Source organism: Drosophila hydei, unplaced genomic scaffold, assembly GCF_003285905.1.
Source record: "Drosophila hydei strain 15085-1641.00,03,60 unplaced genomic scaffold, DhydRS2 tig00000349-arrow-arrow-pilon, whole genome shotgun sequence".
In the NCBI taxonomy this organism is placed as follows: domain Eukaryota; kingdom Metazoa; phylum Arthropoda; class Insecta; order Diptera; family Drosophilidae; genus Drosophila; species Drosophila hydei.
This window is the reverse complement of record NW_022045714.1, coordinates 1,035,881-1,054,848: the sequence shown is the minus strand read 5'-3', so window position 1 is coordinate 1,054,848 and position 18,968 is coordinate 1,035,881. Positions and strand designations below refer to the sequence as shown.

At 46.6% G+C, this 18,968-nt stretch overlaps 3 protein-coding genes across 3 annotated transcripts; all 3 read right to left on the bottom strand.

The window, feature by feature from the left end:
• Positions 1-2,447: 2,447 nt before the first annotated feature.
• LOC111601636 (protein PIF) lies at positions 2,448-3,672 on the bottom strand. The gene is made up of 2 exons (XM_023318306.2): positions 3,383-3,672; positions 2,448-3,319 (listed from the first exon to the last, which is right to left on the bottom strand). Exons 1-2 carry the CDS (start codon positions 3,444-3,446, stop codon positions 2,448-2,450), a joined length of 936 nt encoding a protein of 311 aa, XP_023174074.1. The 5' UTR covers positions 3,447-3,672.
• Positions 3,673-6,066: 2,394 nt separating this feature from the next.
• LOC111601635 lies at positions 6,067-6,780 on the bottom strand. The gene has a single exon (XM_023318305.2). The coding sequence runs from the start codon at positions 6,778-6,780 to the stop codon at positions 6,067-6,069; it is 714 nt and encodes a 237-aa protein (XP_023174073.1).
• A 4,209-nt stretch (positions 6,781-10,989) lies between these two features.
• Positions 10,990-13,759, bottom strand: LOC111601620 (basic-leucine zipper transcription factor A). Its single transcript, XM_023318287.2, has 2 exons — positions 13,391-13,759; positions 10,990-13,266 (listed from the first exon to the last, which is right to left on the bottom strand). Exons 1-2 carry the CDS (start codon positions 13,551-13,553, stop codon positions 11,084-11,086), a joined length of 2,346 nt encoding a protein of 781 aa, XP_023174055.2. The 5' UTR covers positions 13,554-13,759; the 3' UTR covers positions 10,990-11,083.
• Positions 13,760-18,968: the final 5,209 nt, after the last annotated feature.

Below are 18,968 nucleotides of genomic sequence, written 5' to 3'. Positions count from 1 at the left end.
AACTATGCCCAGCCACACGGTGCGATTAATCTCAACATTGCCTCGGGCAGGTCAAAGTGAAGAGGCCAATGTATCCGCTGGATAGACCTATTGCCGTTTTCGCCTTAACTTTTATGCTAATGCTAATTTACAGCAATACAGAGTGTAAGCCACTGCGAGAACAGTGCGCTGCGAGCTCCCTCTGTGGCAGCGACTAGCGTCCAATATGATTGATTATCTGTTTTTGTATTTGAACTCTTAACTGTGCCAAGCGACGACCCGCCGAAGAGTACACGGCTCGAAGTGTTTTGCGGCCCCGGCTGAGAGCCAAAATAGTTTTCGAAAATCAACTTCTTTCTCTTTGCGTCTATTGTTCTAGCTCCTCACCTGGTAATAGTTGCAGTTTCCGCTGCTTTTTCCATCACTTTAGCCAATTTCATTTTGCAATTATCAATTTCTGGTCATAATCAGGTGCTTTTGCTAACAATCCGTATGCTGGACTCGTAGACAGGTTTTGAATACGGTCTTTAATGAATATAAATCAGCATTGAAATAGGCTCCGCAAGCAGAGAAGAATAAAGCATGGGAAAACAAGGCGTTAAACCTAATCAACAACAAAAGCCAGCCAAGCTGGAGTATTCTAACTTAAGTTACAAATATTGTCAACTTCCAAAGAGTCCCAAAAATGATTGCATAACGGAGCCAGGGCTCAACCTCACCAACAACGTGAGTGACGATCTCAGTGCAGAGAGCCAACTGCCACTTAGCAACCTGGAAGTTAAGCGTGGCCACTTGCCTAGCTCAATGCATAACTAGCTTATCTAACTTATCTATCCTTTAATTTCCTCTCAATTATATTGGCAGGAGTGCCAAATGGGAGTAGCTTACTCTAAAGACAGTTTGTTGCCTTATACTGACTATAGCGAGGATATATTGTATGTGTGAGAAACATGACTTGAGTTTAGCGGGAGCTAAGGCTAAGATCTAGAGAGGTATAGATGCCTCTAGAACTCCTTAGATAATAATAGACAATAGGTCTAAGGTTTAAAGTCTAGAGAGGTCTATTATCTGTAGCTCTAGAGGGGTCTACTGTCCTAATGCAAGTTCGAGAGGGCTCTGCACTGTTAAAGCAGGGTCTAGAGGGGTCTATGATCTCAAGGTCTACAGTCTAAAGTCCACTTCTAGAAGGCTTTTCAGTATGAAGGCTAGTTCTAGAGTGGTCCATTATCTTAAGGGTAGAGGGGTCTATTGACTAAAGGCAAGGTCCAGAGGGGTCTACAGTATTAAGACAAGATCTATAGGCCAAGTACCTTTGCTGTCTCAACTTTTCTAGTCTGTTTCAGGCTCTTTTGCTGTAGTTGAGCTTCCGTAAAGGACTCTGTGTATGACGCGCATCTCCTAAGCAGTTTCGACTGTACCGAGGTACAGCTTTTTATGACAGATCATTGATGCAAGCAAAGAGACCACAATAAACAAAGACTCATCATCTGATGGAAGCAATGAGCTCGGAGATTGTATGAGCATCGACTTTAGTATAGTCCAAATCAGCTACGACAAAAATCTACAGTAACAATCTTTTCTATATAGGTGATCGAAAGGTGTACCAAAATGAAAAAGGTGTAAGGACTATCCGACTAGGAGCTACCCCGAATCTGCAAAAAGCTGACATTGCAATCATTACGCTCAATAGTTGAATGTCTTTACTTGCAGTTAGAAGATGTCTTAATAGATTTTCCCATTCTCTAAGGAATTCAGGGTATAGAGGGTGCGCACTGTCTAAAGGGGCACGAAGTTACCCGCTTAGTCGAGCTTAGTCAACCAAAACCATAAACACATATGAAGCAATAAATATGAACAGCCAATAGAAACCTGCAAAACAATGTTAAGTATGTTTGGTATGATTCAGCAGAGGCTAAGCTCGTGCTGTGAGGTCTTCAGCTCAAGCGAGGGTTCAAGTTGCTAGAATATCGCGCATACGCAACATGGCCGGCAGCTGCTCAAAGATTTGGGTCAAACCAACCTGAAATGCTGCGAAGCTAGAAGAACAACAAAAATGCAAATCAAAATAAAGAACGGGCCGCAGGCAATTAAAAGAAATACGCTTTGGAGGCATTTATTGAAATGAGCTAAAAACAAGCAACAGAATAGAATTTGAGCTAATGAATAGACCTAAGCGAAAGAGGCAGCAAAGAGTAGAAAGAAATCTTAGTATAAGAGTTAATATTCATAATTAATAATATAATGAGATAAAGACGTGATACTTCGCTTCGATAGGAATTCAGAAACTAGGCCAAACTAATTTGCAGACAAAGCGAATGAAGGAAGTCAGGAAAAACGCAGTTTTCATTTGTTTTCATATCACATTTTTATTATTTTCGAATCGTTTTCAAATGGTCGCAAGTGCTGTGGGTCCTGTTTGGCTCTTAACTATAATACTAGGGAGTTGCTGCTTGCCAGCCGGTTGGGCTCTAGCCCTGGAAGCCGGCACGACGGCGCTGGCCGCCGCGTCGCCGATTGCCGCCGGCTTGAATGACGCGCACGTTGCGACGGTTGCCGCGTCGGCGACGGCCACCGGCGCGACGACGGACCGGGCGGCCGCCGCGACGACGTCGCTGGACATTGCGGCGTCCGCCGTTCTTGCGGCGGCGCACAATGACACGATTGGCGCGCTCCTCGCCGACGCTTGCGTCGCCGGCTGAGCGCTCCATGAGGGCGACAACGGCGCCATCGGGAATGGCATCGAGAGCGGCGCGTGGCACTAGCAGCGCAGCCTTGCCGGTCTTCTCGTCGACGACGCTTTGGCCCTCGATCTCGATGATGCCATCGGGCACCATGATGGCGCCGGCCTGATCTCTGGCCACCATCATCTGTGTGGGCTTGGCGTTCTTCAGCAGCTGCTGGCCGCTAACGCCGGACGCCTTGCGCGCCGGACTCGACTTGGCCATCATCACGGGCAGATGTGTGTCCTCCTCGTCATCGTCGTCCTGCTCATCGTCGTCATCATTGAGCAGCACAATGTGGCCGTTGCGTGCGAAGCCGCGCTGCAACGGCAGCTCAAACTCCACATCGTCATCGTCATCGGCCATCTGCTGATCATCATCGTCGTCGTCGTCGTCCAAATTGTGCTGCAGGCGTCGCAGTGGCATTTTGTTATCATTATTATTATCATCATCATCATCATCGTCAGCATCACTCTCCACATCGTCGAGATCCTCAACAACCTCGAAGCCCTGCACCACGGCGCCAGCATTGGCGCGTCCCCGTGGCACGCTAAAGAACAGATACGGATGCTGCAGCTTCTGCTGCTGCTGGCGCAATTGTCGCTGTTGTAGGCGTGCCTCTGCAATGGGATAATGGAGGTTCAATTGATAAAGTGGGTGGGCCCAGTGCTGTAATCACTTACCTGGCAGGGCCATGGCCAGGGCCAGCAGGCAGCTGAGCACGAATAGGGCGCTTAGCTTCGACATGGTTTAGCTTTGATTCCTGTCAACAGAATCTGTGCGCTGCGCTGCGTATAGTGTCCTACCTAATTGTAAGCAAAGTTCCAGAGAACTGTACAGAATCTCTGGACGTCGCCAGGTTTTTATGCAAAAAGCTCCCGCAAACTCTGTCGGCTCGAGCAGCGCGCCACTGGAAAACAAACAAACGAAAGAAATTAGAAGAAAACAAAAGCAAAAAAATATAAAAAATGTATAAAATAAAAAAGCCGAAACAGAAGAGCCGAAACCCAAAAAGCAAAACAGATGAAACGAAACCAAGAAACTCTGCCAACCAACTAAAGAATCATTCTAGACATCCGCTCACATCGAGCCGTCGCCCAGCCAAAAAAAAAAAAATCTATAAAAAATAGAGAATCGAAGAGAATCACAGATAGTTTTGGACATTGACATAATTACGTCCATGGAATGGCACCCGCTGAACCTACAGCTGCGGCAGCGGCAGCGGCATCCATTTCGAAGTCGTCGGCATAAATTCAAGTGCCGAAATTGGTTGGTGAAAAGATGGCCAAATGCTGATCAAAGTTCACTGACCGCAGCAGGAACAAAAGCCGCCTCTCGCTCGAGAACCAAAAGCCAACTCAATTGACCGCAACAGCGCCCCAATCAAAATGAAGAACGCAAAAAGAAAAGGCCAAAAGAGAAAAAGCCAAATAGCAAACAGCAGCCAGAAATACGAAACCGTCCACGGCGAACTGCCGAAGTTGAACTTCGTTACGCTAATGAGAATACAATCGCAGATACGTGAACCCTGTCCCCAGCCAGCCAAGCACTTAACCAAGCCCACTGCCCTTCTGCCCACAGCTCACTGCTTACTACAGTGGTTAGTGGCAAGTGGCAAGTGGCGAACCAGCCAGCGACGCATGGCAACTGCTCTAAGCTCGGCCTGACCGCTCGGTCATATACTCAAGTGCGACCCAAGACCTGGCCTCAACGCAGCTGCCCCCGATTCGTAGCTCTGAACAGTTCAAGCTAGATTAGCTAGCGTCGCTTAAACGGGTATACGTGACCACCTCTTGCTCTGTTACATTGACTGCTGCATTTCTTTTGCCTGAAATATACAGCGTGTCCTATGTGGAACAACTCGTAGATACCCTGTAGTTAGCAATCACATAGAAATCGAGAATGTAGTTGGAATATGTCACATGCTGTGGTGGCATGTGCATATTTCTTGCCTGAAACAGACTTGTCGTGTCAGTAACGACTAGCAGATGCCCTGTAACTAACCATCGGAGGTCATGCAGCTGAATCTATGCCTTGCAGCAAGTTTTGTCGTAGATTAGGCACACTCTGGTGGGATATTCATGTCTTTTTGTTGTATTAGCAACAACTAGTAGATACCCTGTAACTAGCCACAAGAGAGCATACAGCTGGATCTATGCCTTGCAGCATGTTTGTTGTAGATTTGCCACACATCTCTTGTCTAAAACAGACTTTTGTCGTGTCAGTAACGACTGGTAGATACCCTGTAACTAACCATCGGAGGTCATGCAGCTGAATCTATGCCTTGCAGCAAGTTTTATCGTAGATTAGGCACACTCTGGTGGGGTATTCATGTCTTTTTGTTGTATTAGCAACAACTAGTAGATACCCTGTAACTAGCCACAAGAGAGCATACAGCTGGATCTATGCCTTGCAGCATGTTTGTTGTAGATTTGCCACACATCTCTTGCCTGAAACAGACTTGTCGTGTCAGTAACGACTAGCAGATGCCCTGTAACTAACCATCGGAGGTCATGCAGCTGAATCTATGTCTATGCAGCAAGTTTTGTCGTAGATTAGGCACACTCTGGTGGGGTATTCATGTCTCTTACCTTAAGCATACGTTTGTTGTATTAGCAACAACTAGTAGATACCCTGTAACTATCCACAAGAGAGCATACAGCTGGATCTATGCCTTGCAGCAAGTTTTGTCGTAGATTAGGCACACTCTGGTGCGGTATTCATGTCTTTTTGTTGTATTAGCAACAACTAGTAGATACCCTGTAACTAGCCACAAGAGAGCATACAGCTGGATCTATGCCTTGCAGCATGTTTATTGTAGATTTGCCACACATCTCTTGTCTAAAACAGACTTTTGTCGTGTCAGTAACGACTGGTAGATACCCTGTAACTAACAATCAGCTAGCACACAGCCGAGGTCTGCACACTCTCACGAGTCTTAGCTGTAACATGCCTTTGTCGTGTCAGCAACGACTAGCAGATACCCTGTAGTTACTAGACCCACTCGAATGGGATCTCCATTGCCTGAAAGATGCCTTTGTCGTGTCAGCAAAAGGTATAAAACTGGGCGTGGTTCTGGACTGTGTTTTCGTGTTTATAAAGACACTGAGCACCTGATTCTCAGTTCGTAGCGCAAGCATGCCATGTGAACCAGTCGCACCACAAAGTCTCGCCTGAAAAAGAAAAAAGCCACAAAACGAATTGAATTGGTTCATCAGTTTATTCTCTTAATGACAGCTGCAGTAGAGAACTAGCTAGAAAAGCTATGGTCATGGGCAGCACACGATTTTGAGCTCCTGACTTGGAATCTTTGGGCATACGGAGAGCCGTTTGATAGATAAGCGCACAGCTTGGGCCTGAGGCTCATCTAGTTTTGAGAATGCTTCATCCAACTCGGCGGCATCAACTGAATGGAGTCATTTATAATCGCTAGCAATTGGGTCGTGGAGGTCAAGAAGGTGGCGAGCAGTATCCAGCACTTGAAGCACGTGATGGACCTCTGCTCCCAGTTGCAGTGCATGAAGCCCGTATTGAAGGCAAAGACCAGCGCCGTCATTAGCAGTATAAACGAGAGCAGGCCGCAGACGCGATGAACGATGGGCACTTCCGGCTCCCAGTAGTTGGTCCGACATATCATATACATGCCCGTGACGCAGGTGGCCAGCAGCAGGATGCAGGCGGCCAATCCGAATATGCTGTGGTTGCTCCGAAAGTGCCTTGGAGTGCCGCGTGACTTCCGCTGCTTGTACATGATCTGGGCGCCAACGCCCAAGCAGGCGATCACAACGCTGATCAGGCCAAAGGCCATGTGCAGCAACGCCTGCTCCAAGATGAGCGCCTCGCTGGCACATATAACCACGCCCACAATGAAGTAGAAGGCGTGCCCCGCCGTCCTCGCCAGCTTTAGCTTGAGGCACTTGCGCGCAATAACCGCTATGACAAGGATTATGATTATGTTCGCACCGATGTCTATCAGAGTCGAAAAGAAATCCGCCGGCAGACCAGGCCACTCGAAGCTCTTCACAATCTCGCCTGTTGCATTGACCTCCGTTTCGTTCGGCTCAACCAGCTCGATTGCCATTTTCGCAACTCAACTCATGTGCGCATAGACATATACATATACGCGTGTCTATACGTGTATGGGCACATATATATACACACACATACACATCTGTCTACAAAGGAATGCTCTATATGTACATATATATATATGTGTATATATCCAATTATATAAATGTGCACATATATATGTATATATACATATATATATATATAGATATAGATATTGTTAAGTGTGCGTTAAACGTGTCTAAATGTGTTAAGTGTTGATTGTGTAGTAAGCAAAACGTATGTGATTTCCTAGTCTAGCAAATCTTGTGATGTTTCTAGCGATACTCGCTCAGTATGTGCGCAGAGTATATTGGCTTGCAGCAGTGCCAAGCGACATAGCTTGAGGTAGCACTAAGCCTTGATCAGCGTCAAGCAAATGATTCAGAAGCCTTACAGGCCAGCTTAAGCTATGTCTAGCAAAGACTTAGAGCTGCTCAGATTCTCTATGGTCATACCTCTAGCTTTTCGCTTGTCATACTTATATTATATATTATTTTTATTATCAGATCCATATTGAGCTCCTGCCGGCAGCCAAAGCGCGCGACAGTTCTGCTTGCCTCGTTATCAAAGCAATGGCGTTGCCACCTTCAGGCAATCGTCAAGGCTTTGGCCTCTAGGTGTTGCTGAGTACCGCTACACGGCTTTAAGAGACGTCAGAAATTTCGAAAATATTCTCATTTGAATCGTTGTTTCAGTATGCAACAATCCTGCTGATGGCCTCAACAGCTTTCCCCAAACTCCCAACCAACTAACACAAATGAGATTCGAATGATGTCGCAGTCTTCAGCGATTTATGCTACAATGTTGTACTGCTATTAATGAACAGATGTGGCTCAGCTCGTGTTCCGTTTCAGCATTTCCATATCAATCAGTCGCTTAGGCAAAGCACACATCAAACATAGATACACTTCATCCAGCTCAAGCACAAATACATATTCTTGCTCGAAATGCCAAGTTCAGCTTAGTTCAACTGCCCATTAGGCTCACAGCTTGATGGATGATTCGAATGAATGAATCGACACATATCTATATTTATTTTTATATCTATATAAGCACTTGTACCCTATGCAGATCATTAGAGAGAAGTTATTTTTAGGAAAATGTAAGTTTATCTGTAAGCGAAATGTTTCTAGTGTATGAGAATGAAAGAATTAAAACATGGACACAAGGCGAGTAACAGTTTAGCACAGATCGCTGTAGCTGATGTATGATGTGAGATGTAGATAGTCAAGCTGCAGGTTGAAGCTTAAGAATAAGGATTTAAAATATGAAAATGTGAATTCCTCAAGCAATGATGAGTGGCTTGCTGCCTCACTGACTTGAGACTTTAAGCCATAGACAAAGAACAGAAAATGGTGAACTCGAATGCATAACAAACTCTATTACCCTCAATCTTTTGCCCCAGCAAAGCAGCACAGCGATCTAGCTGGTTGTCTAAGTAGATCTCTCTGCGTAGCTGAGCTTGAGCCGTAATAAAAGTATTGTAGCTTTTTTCGAACTGTGCCATAAAACTCAATCGAGAGCTGCAAATGTGAAATGAATAAAAGAATTCCTGAAGCTGCAAATAGACAAATGAAATTAATATAATTGAGAAAAAAGAACCAACGAAATATGTTAATTTTGTGCAAATTTATTGAGTCGAAGAGATCATTTAGACATTGTGAGCTGCTGCACTGCTCGCTCAAGGGGGTCACATACCAACTGAGTCGCAGGTGAGAGCGACAGAATCCGCATAACAACGGGTCAAACAGAATTGAAGAAAACTGCGAAATGAAATTTCTTTAAAGGAATTAGCATAAACATCTGACAGAGAGAGAGACAGAAGAAGTGGGGGGTCTGGCAAAAGTTCAACGGTGTCAAATGTCAAAGCTGCAAAACACATGCCGCGCATGGTAATGGGAATGGATTGAATTGGACATTGAATGAGACGAGACGAGCCTAGGCAGCGGGCAGCGGGCAGCGGGCAGCGTGGCAGTGCCTCATAAATCGATTCATGTTTGAGGGAGAAATCGGAATTGGACCTGGAGCAACTTGTGTTCTTAGCTTCGGCCTGCTGCTGCTGACTTGGCCAAGTTGAAAGTTCAACGCACGCGACAAGCAAACAAACAACCCAATGGCCAACAACAATGGGCCGAACGTATTTCTCTCTCCCCTCTTCTCTCTGTCGCTTTGCGGCTCTTTCTTTTTACGGCTTGTTGTGTGGTTTGCACATTGAATGGAAATTAGATGTGAAATCAGGCAGCTAATTTGGCAGCAGGGCCAAGAGTTGAACTTTAAGCAGATGCAAATTTGAAGAAATTCAAATGAAATTATGAATTTCTTTGCCGCTGTTTACGGTTAGGGCACAGAGCCTGGCCTGGCCTGGCCCAAGCTTTTGGGAATTTCTAATGGCGCATGGCGCATATTTTAGCCAACATCGATCGCCACTTGCTGCCACTTAACTGATCATTCACCCCGCAACCGCAGGGCATCATTAATTGAGAGGCCTTAACCGCCCCAGGGGCGTTTAGTTGTCATCATCAGCGTCGACAGCGGCTTCAGCACGATTGTCTTTTGGGGCCCCGGCTATCATCCGACATTCAATTTGAGTCTTGCAACTGGCCGTGACGAATGATGCTGTCAACTGCGTCTTTGTCGCGCCATCGCCAACGCCGTTGCCAACGCCGTTGCCACCGCCTTCCAGCTGGAGAGCTCGCATGTTGCCCTAATAATGTCCCATTGATTGCTCCAACAATTTGCCGCACTTAGCATGATTATGCAAATTTTCAGCAGTACCTCAGCCGAGCGCTCCAGCGGGCCCCGGGCCATGTCCAACTCGAGTGCCAGGCGGCAGCTTCTCGTTCCATTTTACATTATCATGCGCCAAGTGGGAGCCAGTGATTGAATGCTTCTCAGCTAGTTGCCCCTAGGTGCTAAAGCTGAAATATATTGTTGTTATTGTTGTTCTATTTGCGTGTCTATGTGTGTGTGTGTGTGTGTTTCTCTATCTGTAGGTGTGCGTGTGCGTGTGTGTGTGTTAAGTGCCGACATCAACACCGCAACCGAGACCTTTCGTAGCCGCTGCTCTAAGTGGGAAGTGATTATCCCGTAATGGAAAGCCCTGAGAACTGTGCAACAAACATTTGCCGCATACAAATGGCTCAAGACTCATTTCCCCGACAGATCAAAGCTCTCAGCTGAGATCTTAATTGCGGCTTGCCCAAAGTACAATCAATCTTAATTATTTCTATCAATCGCTTTCATTATCTCGATGCCTACAAGCGTCTCCAATGCTCACTCTATGCTTTCTATGGGGTATACACTTTTTGACTATCTTCGAATATTTCTCTAAATTTTTTGCTGCAACAAAATAACTGTGAAAAGTGTTAATCTACTGTCAAAACTTTATATGAAGACTGAACTTTTGCTCGATTGAAAGCTGCCTGCTACAGCACGCAGCAGTTGAGCAGCTATGCAGCTGGCTGCTATGCAACGCGGCCAGAGCCAAGAACAAGCTCAGACGTGCAGAAGCTAACTTCTATGAGGGTATCCTTGAACTGCACAGCTGCCTGCTATAAAACTAGCGCTTGCCCTAGCAACTAGCTATTTGTCTTGCGCTCTGAGTGCGCCCATAAAATATCAAGTATACGCAGTGAAGCGCTGTGGAATTAGTTTGATCTTTCTGGCTTATGCAAATGCCTGGAATTGTTAATGCAAAATACCGTTAAGCGCTATTTCTTATATGCCACATTAACACATATGTATGTGTGTATGTGCGACCTGACATTCTTTCGGCTCAGCGGCCCATTAAATCGGTCAAAGCGCGCGCGCACCTAATCAATATGCAAAACTGCGACCCGGGTCAACGCACGACGATTAACGGCATTAATTATGAATGGCAATCAAGAATTTGGACACATAACAAAAATAGAAAAAAAAAAAAACTAAGACAATGTTTAAAATATTTGATTTTCGTGTCAGTTGCCGTTGCGGAGTTCACGTCGGGCTCACAGCGATTAGCATTCAATTTGGGATGCTTCTGGGACTGAGAGCGAGTGATGAACTCTGCTCTGCACACACACGCACACACACACACACACACAGTCATACACACACACACACTCTCACACAAGAACAAGAAAAAAAATGTAAAAAAAATTTATTCTTTTTTTCACTCGATTGAAAATCATTTTTTGGGGTATTTTGTAAGATTTCGTTTCATTTCATTTCGTATTTTCTTTTTCTTTGCTTTTCGCATTTCGCAATTATCAGTTTGTGCTCTCGTTAAAAAAAAACTAGACCTGGTCAGTGGGCGCGCTCACGGCCTCCGACTCAAGGGCACGACCCGCCTTGCGCAGCGCAAAGCGACGATTCTGATGCAGCAGATCGAAGTAGGGCTGGAAGTCGCCGTAGGACACGTAACGTGCATCGCCGTACACGGGCTGCACGTGGCGCGAGACGCCGGGCTCGTTGTCCTCGCCCACAATGATGAACTCCTGCTCGGGCGTGGCTGGCACCGCGTCCATGGCCATTTCGGCGGCGGCGGGCGCTGCTTCAGCCGTGGCCTTGTCGGCCTGCTCCTTCTGGGCGTCGGCGGCTTGGGCTTGAGCTTGGGGCTTCTCGGCGTTGTCCACGGCGGGCGCCTTCTCCACAATTGTGGCGGGACGTATGCGTGTGGGCAGCAGGCTGGAGCCGGAGCCAGCCTGAACTGGCTTGGCAGCGATCAGCACAGGCTTGGGCTTCGGCTTGACGCTCGAGGTGGAGCCGGTACGCGATGGGGGAATCTGTGGTGGCTGGAAGATGTCCATGAGCGAGGCATCGGCCAGCAACGGCACTGCTGCAGCCGTCAATGTCGGACGCTTGCGTTTCTTCTGCTGCCCCGTTGCTGTCGTGGAGCCGCGCACGGGCACGCTGCTAACGGCGCTCTCGGGTATGTTGAGGATCAGCGGCTGCGCCTGGATGCCTTCGGCTAGCGACACAACCGACTGGCGATCGGGGGCCGAGAGACCCAGCTGACTCCAGGGTATCGTGATGTATTGAGTGGGGCGGCCCTTGCGGCGCAGCGGCACGGTGAGTGGCGGCTGTGGATAGGGGCTGACGGGCAGGCGCTGATGCTGCTTCTGCACTTTGGTGGGTTGGGACACGTAGCCGTAGTTGGGGTAGTTGGGGCTCAGATTGAGCAGCTCGGGCGCCACATAAACCGTCTGGCCGTTGCGATTCACCAACAGCGTGGTCTGCTGTGGGCGGCGTGCACCTGCTCGGATGGGGTTCTGGCTGGCCTGCGATTGGCGTATCTTGGCGCCGACCTCGCCGGGCGTTTGCCCGAAGGTGAATCTGCGTATCTGATTGATCAGATTCGCTTGGCCGCTTTGAATGAAGCCGGGCTGACTCTGGGACTTGCGCGAGGACTGAGTATAGATGACCGGCTCGAAGGTCTCTTCATTGTCGCTGTCATCGTCATTCTCCAGCTCCACCTCTGCATCGTCATCCTCCTCCTCGTCGTCGGCCTGCGCCACCACCGCGAGCGGCTGCCTTATCGGCTGCGTCTGCTGATGCTGCTGCTTGCGTCGCACCACCTGCGTCTGGGCGGGTCGGCGGCGCTGCTTGGGCTTCTGCGTTTGTGTTTGCTCCTCAGCGGACTGCTGGTCATCGTCATCGTCTTCCTCGTCGACCTGCTCCAGCGATTGGTCATCGTCGTCGTTGTGCACCTGTTCGTTCACCTCTTGGTCATCATCATCATAAAACTCGTCGTAGCGATTGCCATTGAAGTAATCCACGTCATCGTACTCCTCCAGCGATTCCAGCGAGTCCAGATGATTGTCGAAGCGATTGGGACGCTGGACACGATTCACATTGCCATTGCGATTGCCGTTGCGATTGCCATTGCGATTGCCGTTGCGATTGCCGTTGCGGTTGTTGTTGCCGACTCCGTTCAGGTTGCCATTGCCATTGCCATTGCCATTGCCGCGTCTTCTGTTTGGACGCTGCTGCAGCCGGACAACAATGTCGGGTCGCTGGGTGGTGCTGGTGGTGCTGCTGGCACTGTCACGGACAGGCGTATCCACGAGGGCGGGCAGACCGGGCAAGGAGGGCAGCTGCTGGCCGGCAGCGGCCAGACGATCATTGAACCAGCCGGACACAGAGCCAGCCAGCGTCGAGAAGGAGGAGCCCAGGCCCTGGCCCGGATTCATGCCGAACAGCCAGGTGCCGGGCGAGGTGGACGTGGTCGAGCCGCTGCCGCCAGCCGGCGTTGCCTGTTTGCCCTGCGCCTGCATCTCCTCAGGCGTGGCCTGACGTGGCTTGAATGCGATCAGCGGATGAATGATGAAGTCGGCGACGGTGTGCGGCTGGGCAGACTTCTCGTCCGACAGCTCCGCCTTGGCAGCTGGCATTTCGCTGGCCGCAGCTGCGGGCGATGCCTCCGCCTGCGCCACTGGCGGCTTCTCGGTGGGCAGCTTGGGCACCACGGGCGCATCCTCTGCAGCCACAAACACAAACACGCGCACAGAAAAAAAAAAACACATGAAAAAAATAAGTAAAACACATGACATTAGCTTGTCTCAGGAAGCGGCTCGATTTTTTGGGGTTTGTCTGTTGCCTACCAATCAGCGCCATGTCCGCAATGGGCGACTCCGTGGATTGCTCGATGGCCAGCGGCGACGACGACGACTCCTTGTCGGCGACCTTGACCTCAGCACCGGCCGCGGCAGCGGCCAGGACCAGCACCAGGCCGAGGCGCAAAAACAGCGCCAGAAATTTGGTCATGTCTACGGCAGCCAGAAGACACTCACTCACACTCACTCACACACGCTCGCACTCGCACACTCTAGCAGACAGTCGCTCTCACACACACAGGCAGCACAGTTATCGTTAATCGTTGCAGTTATCGTTTCTTCTTGTTTTTATTGTTCGTCTTGAATTTTGATTGCTCGCCTCCGTACGCTTCGCTGTGGTCCAGAGACAGACGTTTCTTTTGGCCAACTGTTTGAGCGTGCGCGCCGTCTCGAGCTTTTTATGTACCAGCTACAATTTGTCCAAGAGCGCAGCAGCTGGCCAGAGAGCAAGCGCACAGAGAGCGAGTGAGAGAGCGAGTGAGAGAGAGCGAGCGAGCTTGCTGAACTGCCTTTGGCTGGCACTGATCGCCGTTGGTTGCCGCTGGGCGGTAAATTAATTTAGCGTATGTTGAACCGCGGGTCACACAGCGTTGACCCGGCTGCTGACCTAACCAGTTCATTGAACACGGAACTAGTTCAACAACTTGCCAGAGATCTAATCGCTGATGGCAGCTCTGACTGAGTCTTTCTCTATCTCTTGGCAACTACTCTAACTCTACGGTTATATATTATATATACAATCATCTGTTCATATTTAAAATATTTTATTTTCCTTGCTGTTTACAGGGTATTTCATAGTCAAGCTTTCTGCGTAACATTCCAGTTCCAGTTTTAGTTTCAATTGTTCTCTATGCTCAGCAGCATAGGTTGGATTTGCGCGTGCTCAGCCGCTCATACGAACTAGTTCCGCATCAGTTCCAGCTTAAGCTTTTTCGTGACAACAAAGTAAAAAGCTTCCAGCTCAGGTGATCGAAGCTTGATTAATTAAATAACAGTTCGATTGGATTCGAAAAAGAATTAAGCAATTTGCATAGTTCAGAGGGAATTAATTCGTCTTACGATTGGGCTAAATGCTGACACCGATATTTGTATCAGTTCACGAGAATTCGGAGTCGAAAACAGATATAAAAAAAATAAAAGAACTTTCCAATAACTTTCTAACAGCTTTGACCCCGTCATGACCTCACGGCGGGTCGCAACTTTCTTCTAGGGCCACAGGCAAGCCGCACACACATGCACACACACTCACACACACACACGCACACATGCTTAATGAGTATTTATGCGTTTTTTATGTATTCCCATTAGCATAAGGCTGGCACTTTTTTCTCCCGATTTCAGGTCCAGGTGCGCAAGCCCAAGCCCAGGGCCTGCCAGCGACTGTCCGGCCGACTAATGAACAGCTTGCGTCTTGGCGCGCCTTTGCTTTAATCTATGGGCCGAGCTCGGTTCGCGGTTCTCTTTTGCATAATTTAGTTATTAACAATTGGTTTATGTTCCTCATAATGGGCCAAAAACAAACCGAAAATACATATTTTCACCGGCGACGCGGCGAGATAAGCCCGAAGTCTGCACGGCCGACGATGTTTGTGAATTATTGACGTGGCTTTTGGGCGAACAAAACGCAAAATGAAAGAAAGAAGAAGATGAAATAGATTCGCACATAAACATAATACATTGCTCTGGCGTCTAGGGGCGTCTAGGGGCGTGGCAGCGAAAGCAGCGGCGAACCAGGCAGCTGGGAACGGGCACGCCATCCAGAGCTCAGCGCCCAGAGCCCAGAGCCCAGATCAGTCGAAAATTAATGACTCCAACTAATTTGATCTATGCAAACACAATGTGGACCCGAATAGCAAATCATTCACAATCAATTGGACTTGCCTAAAACAAAGATCTCAAGAAGCCAAACAATCTAAGAGCTTCCATCGATCTTAGCCCAAATCTGCTGCTCTCTGCGCCATTGTCTTATTGCAAAATTGATGATGCTCCATAAATCTAAGAATATATAATGTAGTAGATCTGCACACAATATACATATATAGCAGACACATTTCATTTCGCCTTTGTCTAGCTTTGCCATATTCGATCTGTAAATTCTAACAAATCGCTAACAAAGTTTTTTTATTTGCTTTGTTTAAAATTAAATTGAAATAAATTTAGCCGGGCCATGCATCAGTCAAGTCAACATATTAAAAAAACTGTCAAAATATTTATGAGCAGCTCTAGCCCGACTAGCAGCTACTCTGAACCCGCCCACAATAAAAAAAAAAAACTTAAAATATTTTTCATATATATAAGCAGGGATAGCATATGATTCGAGCTTGCCGCTTCGCAATCACAAATGTTATATGTCTTCAGTGGAAATATAAATTGAGTTTTTTCAAAAAAATAATTGCCTGCGCCAGAAGCGAACCTGCGATCCCTCAACGACTCACCTCGCCTACATCATTTTTGCCGCTTTTCCTCTAGCAGTCTGAGTGGCAAATGAGAGTGAAAATGCAGACTCTTGGCTCAGCTAGCCACATGCTTTTATCACTTGACCGAGGGCTTTGCTTAAGAACTTACTTAACAGAATTCAAAGAAATCGTCAGCGTATGATCCACATATATAATTGAATATACGTTAGCCTAGCTGATGTGCAAAACTCTTTCGTAGATTTGCCTGATTTGCAACTAGGTTTCAATTTCCAAAATATGAAGAAAATCAAAATTGCAAAAAGCATTCAGAAACTCAATACAAAATTTGAAGACTTTAGCTCCCAAGATGTGGTAGATATAATTTAATAGTTGCAGCTCGATAAGGTAAACGAATAGTTATCGATTATTAGAAACGAACTTTATCTGCACTTGCTACAGGCGTGTCGAGCTGTCTAGCTCTGAGATTGACGAGTTCAGGCAAACGAAAAGACGAATGGCAGAACAGGCCGAAGGACGGATAGAAAAACGTGGCTTGATCCACTCAGCTCGCCATTGTGATCAATCAGATATATACTTGATAGGGTCTGCCACGCCTCCTTGTAATTGTTATATAAAGAGTGTTTCTTCTTCTGGACAGCATTGCTTTATTTGACAACCCATTTAGCAGCTAATAATTGCTTTTTATTGAATTCACTTTGACATTTCAGACCAAAGATCAAAGTTGACTGTTTGGTGCCCTTTGTGGACTGTCGAGGACATATATCTTCAAGAACGATGATGGCCATGATTGTGATGATTCTGAAAATTGGCTTTTCAGAGTACGCCCAGAACCCATCAGCTATGTCATAAAATGCATAATACACAAAAAATCACATTATTAATATAATAAAGAAATTGCTGTTTTTTAATATAATTCTAACTTTTATAAATCTAAAAAACAGCCTTAACTAACCTTGACCCTAAACAAAACCAATATACCCTGAGCTTTTATTTTGAATTAATTTTTGGGTTAGACAAGAAACTGCATTTGTCTGGGACTAACAATTTATTATGTTACTGTAAATCTTTTACACAAAAGTAAATCAATGGCAACTCGAACTGTTTCCAAGCAGGGGCTGAGGTAGAGTCGAGCTAAGCAACAAATTTCACATTTCTCATAGCAAATTTCTGGGAGCACAAAATTAGCTCGTATTAAGTAAGATAAAATATATATATATATATATAGAAAGGTATAGATACATTTTCATTGCTGTACTGGACCAATCTTATGTTTGGCTCAAGAAGTTCGCTTGTCGCGTGTGCCCCTGTCCCTTGTCGCTAAGGAATATCCTGCCCAACTCCTATGAACTCTTACCTGCTCAACCTGAACATGAACATGAGTAAAAGGAAATTTCTAGCTTAAACAATTTCTATATTGATTCAATTGTTGTTTACTTGAGCCTAAATTGATCTGCGCGTGCTTTGGAATAATCTTTGTGTAAGTTTGCAAGGCTTCATTGCTTTCAGCTGACAGACACTCGGAGTGACCCAAATTAGCTCGGCTCTGCGTGATCAACAAATGTATATATCCAACAGATTTTGCCACGCCCCTAGCTGTCCATCTGGCATAGGTACAGTGCATACAAATTCTTATCCATTTTGAGCAATTAGAATTTGCCTTAAGGTCTATGCATAAGCAGATGTTCAAGCACTTGAAGAACTGAAGCATCTCATGCCTTAGTTGCAGCGAGCCTTGGCTTAAGGGTTAACATGTGTGCTCAACAGAGCCTTAAGGGTTAACATAACTGTCTCTGTGCAAGTGGTCTATAAGGCTATGAGCCAGGACACGATGTGAACGCATTTTAGAGCTCGCCACACATCAGTCAAAAGAGCCAACTGCGAGGCTCCATCAATTGTTGAGCACATAACTTTCTAAAAATGTCAACAATAGACTTTATTAATAAAACCTTTGACGTTTGGATTTGTGTTGCTGTTTTTCGCATATTTAAGACTTGGCAGCAAAATATCTGTGTGAGATTTCTGGAGCATAAAATTCCTTTGTGCTTTCAATTGAAATTGATTTCAATATGAAATTTGCCTTTGAATACAAATTTATGATTTGTTTTCGTATTTATTGTTAATTGGGAATTTGTAATAAGTTTTAGTGCAAATCAAATATATTTTCATTTTGCTAGAAGCCATTAAACGCCCTCTCGCTCTCTCCCTCTTCCTTTCTCTACTCATAGCTGAACGCTGTCTGCTGATAGTCCAATTAATAATAAACTGGGCTGTAAACAAATCGAGAAATTTATTCGCAACGGGGAACTCCGGCGGCTAGAAACTCGCATCGAAATGCTCTTATATCAAAACTGTGCCATATGCATATATATATATATATATATATCTATATATGTGTAAATATTATGGCTGGAAAGAGAAGAGATAAGCTGGGAGTGAACTGTGACACGAGTGAGTCCATTTGGGGTCGAGCTCGGAATGGCCTTACATTGATAAATGCGTGGTCGAGACTTCTGGCCAAGAACTTGGCTTGGCTTCTTCAAGATCTCACTTTTGACCCAAAAAACAAAGAAAAAGAACATGGCTGGTTGGCCAGTTGGCTAGCTGGTTGGTAACTTTCCGATTTCGACAACGACGACGACCTAAAATGCAAATTTCCGCCTCTGATTTGCCGAATGCGACTCAGCTCGAGTTGCCTCTGATTTGGTGGGCTGTCCTAGGCGGCGCTGGCGCGGCGGGCGGGGCACTGCAGCTGGCGGTCAATGACACGCGTAGGCCAGACCTAGCGCCGGACTGCATGCACAGGCCAGAGAGTCCATAGTCCAGCCGGCGTCCAGTCCAGTCCAGTTCAGTTCCGTCCAGAAAAAGCAGCCAAGTCAGCGAGCGCTCAGGCGAATGCATAAATTAACGCGAGGCATTTGCATAGCTTATTAAAATTTGGCATTCGCCATTCGGCCGCAGCCAAATGGCCATTCATTCTTCTTTCTGGCCATTTTCATTAATTTTTCGCCTAATTTCTTTTATGTGTGTGTGATTTTATGATGTCCGAGTGAAAGAACCGTAGCCCCGAGCGGCTACCCCGATATAAAATGTCTTTGCCTAGGCAACAGTCAAACCATTTAATAGACGCTCTCGCCCAGAGACAGATCAGA

What these genes read in the sequence shown, in the direction of transcription:
- LOC111601636 (XM_023318306.2), bottom strand. Translation starts at nt 3,446, where the DNA reads ATGTCGAAGCTAAGCGCCCTATTCGTGCTCAGCTGCCTGCTGGCCCTG. An exon ending in CCTGGCCATGGCCCTGCCAG is followed by an intron (nt 3,320 to 3,382) that starts GTAAGTGATTAC and finishes ATCCCATTGCAG; the next exon opens with AGGCACGCCTACAACAGCGA.
- LOC111601635 (XM_023318305.2), bottom strand. Translation starts at nt 6,780, where the DNA reads ATGGCAATCGAGCTGGTTGAGCCGAACGAAACGGAGGTCAATGCAACA.
- LOC111601620 (XM_023318287.2), bottom strand. Translation starts at nt 13,553, where the DNA reads ATGACCAAATTTCTGGCGCTGTTTTTGCGCCTCGGCCTGGTGCTGGTC. An exon ending in TGCGGACATGGCGCTGATTG is followed by an intron (nt 13,267 to 13,390) that starts GTAGGCAACAGA and finishes TTGTGGCTGCAG; the next exon opens with AGGATGCGCCCGTGGTGCCC.